The sequence below is a fragment of the Pocillopora verrucosa genome, chromosome 1 (genome assembly GCF_036669915.1).
Source record: "Pocillopora verrucosa isolate sample1 chromosome 1, ASM3666991v2, whole genome shotgun sequence".
Lineage (NCBI taxonomy): Eukaryota > Metazoa > Cnidaria > Anthozoa > Scleractinia > Pocilloporidae > Pocillopora > Pocillopora verrucosa.
The window spans coordinates 4,178,269-4,180,405 of record NC_089312.1 but is presented as its reverse complement, the minus strand read 5'-3'; the positions used below and the strand labels follow the sequence as shown (position 1 = coordinate 4,180,405).

General features: G+C 39.1%; 1 protein-coding gene across 1 annotated transcript; it reads left to right on the top strand.

Annotated features, from left to right (window-relative positions):
- Positions 1–292: 292 nt before the first annotated feature.
- LOC131800161 (beta-2 adrenergic receptor-like) lies at positions 293–1,599 on the top strand. Its single transcript, XM_059117842.2, has one exon. It carries the CDS (start codon positions 344–346, stop codon positions 1,298–1,300), a length of 957 nt encoding a protein of 318 aa, XP_058973825.1. The 5' UTR covers positions 293–343; the 3' UTR covers positions 1,301–1,599.
- Positions 1,600–2,137: the final 538 nt, after the last annotated feature.

Sequence of the window (2,137 nt, the reverse complement as noted above, 5' to 3'; positions counted from 1 at the left end):
ATCGACGTCATCGCGGTGTATTTTTGTTTCATTTCCTGCGGCATTCATCTGCCCTATATATAGCACGTCAATCTCGCTTTTCTCGCACTTTCTTCACGCTATCATCGAGGAAGGCTTATCGAATATAACATCCTGCTGAGGAACAAACTTAAGTGAGCTGTCAACCATGTTTGGATCACTAAACACACTTTGAAGGAAATCGACCTCTAAAACTCTTGGGGCTGGGACACAGCTTGCAACTGAAGAGGTTTCAGTGTCAGGAAAAACCTGACGCTAAAAGTAACTGAAAAAATTCAATATAAAAAGGTTCAACTTCACCCACAGAAAAAACGCGTTTATCAACATGGAAGACAATGTTTCTCAACCGCACTTTCCCAACACATTGAGCAATCGATCAACTTTTCAGATAGCCGTGGATGTTGCACCTCTCCTCGTTATAAACCTGGCCGCTCTTTTTGGAAACGTACTTTTATGCATTGCATTCTTTAAGAACAATAACCTACGGTCAGTGACAAATATATTTGTTTTGACACTGGCGGTGTGTGATATCTCAATGTCCATTACATCCATGCCTCTGTCAGAAAGTGCCCTTATTGCTGGAGAATGGATCTTTGGGGAATTCCTCTGCCACTTTCAAGGATTTCTGACCCTCTTTTTGGCATTCCTTTCGCTTCAGATGATGGCAATGACAGCTGTAAATCGCTACTATCGAGTTTTAAAGCCAGATTTGTACAAAAAAGTCTTCACGACCGGCTACACTTCTCTGATGATAATCGCAGCTAGTTTACTATCACTGGGAATCCTAAGCAGCATAACATTTGGGCAGCATGGCAACTTATTCATTTTTCACCCTGGAAAGACCATCTGCGTTAACGTGTACCGTAGCATGCTGACAGCACAAGTATACACCATTGTTTCTAGCGCCTTGTTCGTATTACTGCCTGCTGTAGTAATCGTATGGTGCTATGTGAAGGTGTTCACTGGAATACGAAAGCACTTCCGTCGACTGGCCACTTGGAAGATGTCAAGGGCCTCTCTCAACAGCCTTAATCCAGCAGAGATTGTTGTCACCCGCACCCTGTTTGCAATTGTCTTGGCTTTCTTCCTTTGTTGGATACCATGCATTGTCATAGATCTAATGGATATTATGAGGAACAAATGGTTCGACCGACGGATGTACTTGGCTTACACCTACTTTGCTTACATCTCAAGTGCCGTAAACCCCTTCATATATGGCGTGATGAACAGGTCTTTCCGAGTGGAATTTCTAAAACTTTTGAGATGCCGTTTAAAAAATTAAAAGCAGCTAGAGTGAACAACACTTAGAGAGGCAATGCACCAAAAATAAGTGAACTTGTACAGCAGAGTAGGAAGAAGTTCAACCCAGGAGTAGAAGAGATGACACTTTCATTCTTTTTGTATCGTATTATCAACGCGCATCTTTAATATTTCTGCATTAATCACAACAAGCGACGGGCAATTTTATCATTGGTTTTATTACGGTTAGAAAATTTTCGATATACTTACTTTCCCATTAACCTGAAGCAAAATATGAAAAAGCTAAAAATATAGGAAACAATCCAAGATAAACTTTTACCAACTGAGCGAATTACAAGCTGACAACATTATTTTAGCAAAAAAAAAAAAAAGCAGGTATCCCCGTGGAAAACTTGTAGCTGACGCAAATCCTTCATTCTTAACGTTTACAAAATGCTAATTCTTTCTAAATGGTTATTTGTACTCAGCTGAGTATCAAATTAATAGTAAGTTTCAACACGAGTGGTATACTGTACTTATAATGCTAGAGTACGCTGGTTATTTTTGACGAGAGGTCGCTATTCATCAGTGTTTTAATGTGTTCATTTCGTGTCGAATAGCTAGAAAGGTTTTGTAGCAATAAAAGGTTCAATTTATGGTATATTGACATTATAAGTAAGAACAATACAACAATACAGCTGTTCAACAGGTTTAAGTAAAATTTTAATCAAAAGGTTTTTTTTTTCCCTGAAAGCCTAACATAAAGTACTTTTCCATTTTAAGTGCAAGATAAGCAGTATTATTTTTTTTCTCAGAGGGCACGGTAACGGATCCTGCAATCTCATTGGTTCTTTACGCGGTACGTATTTTCCTGTCTCTG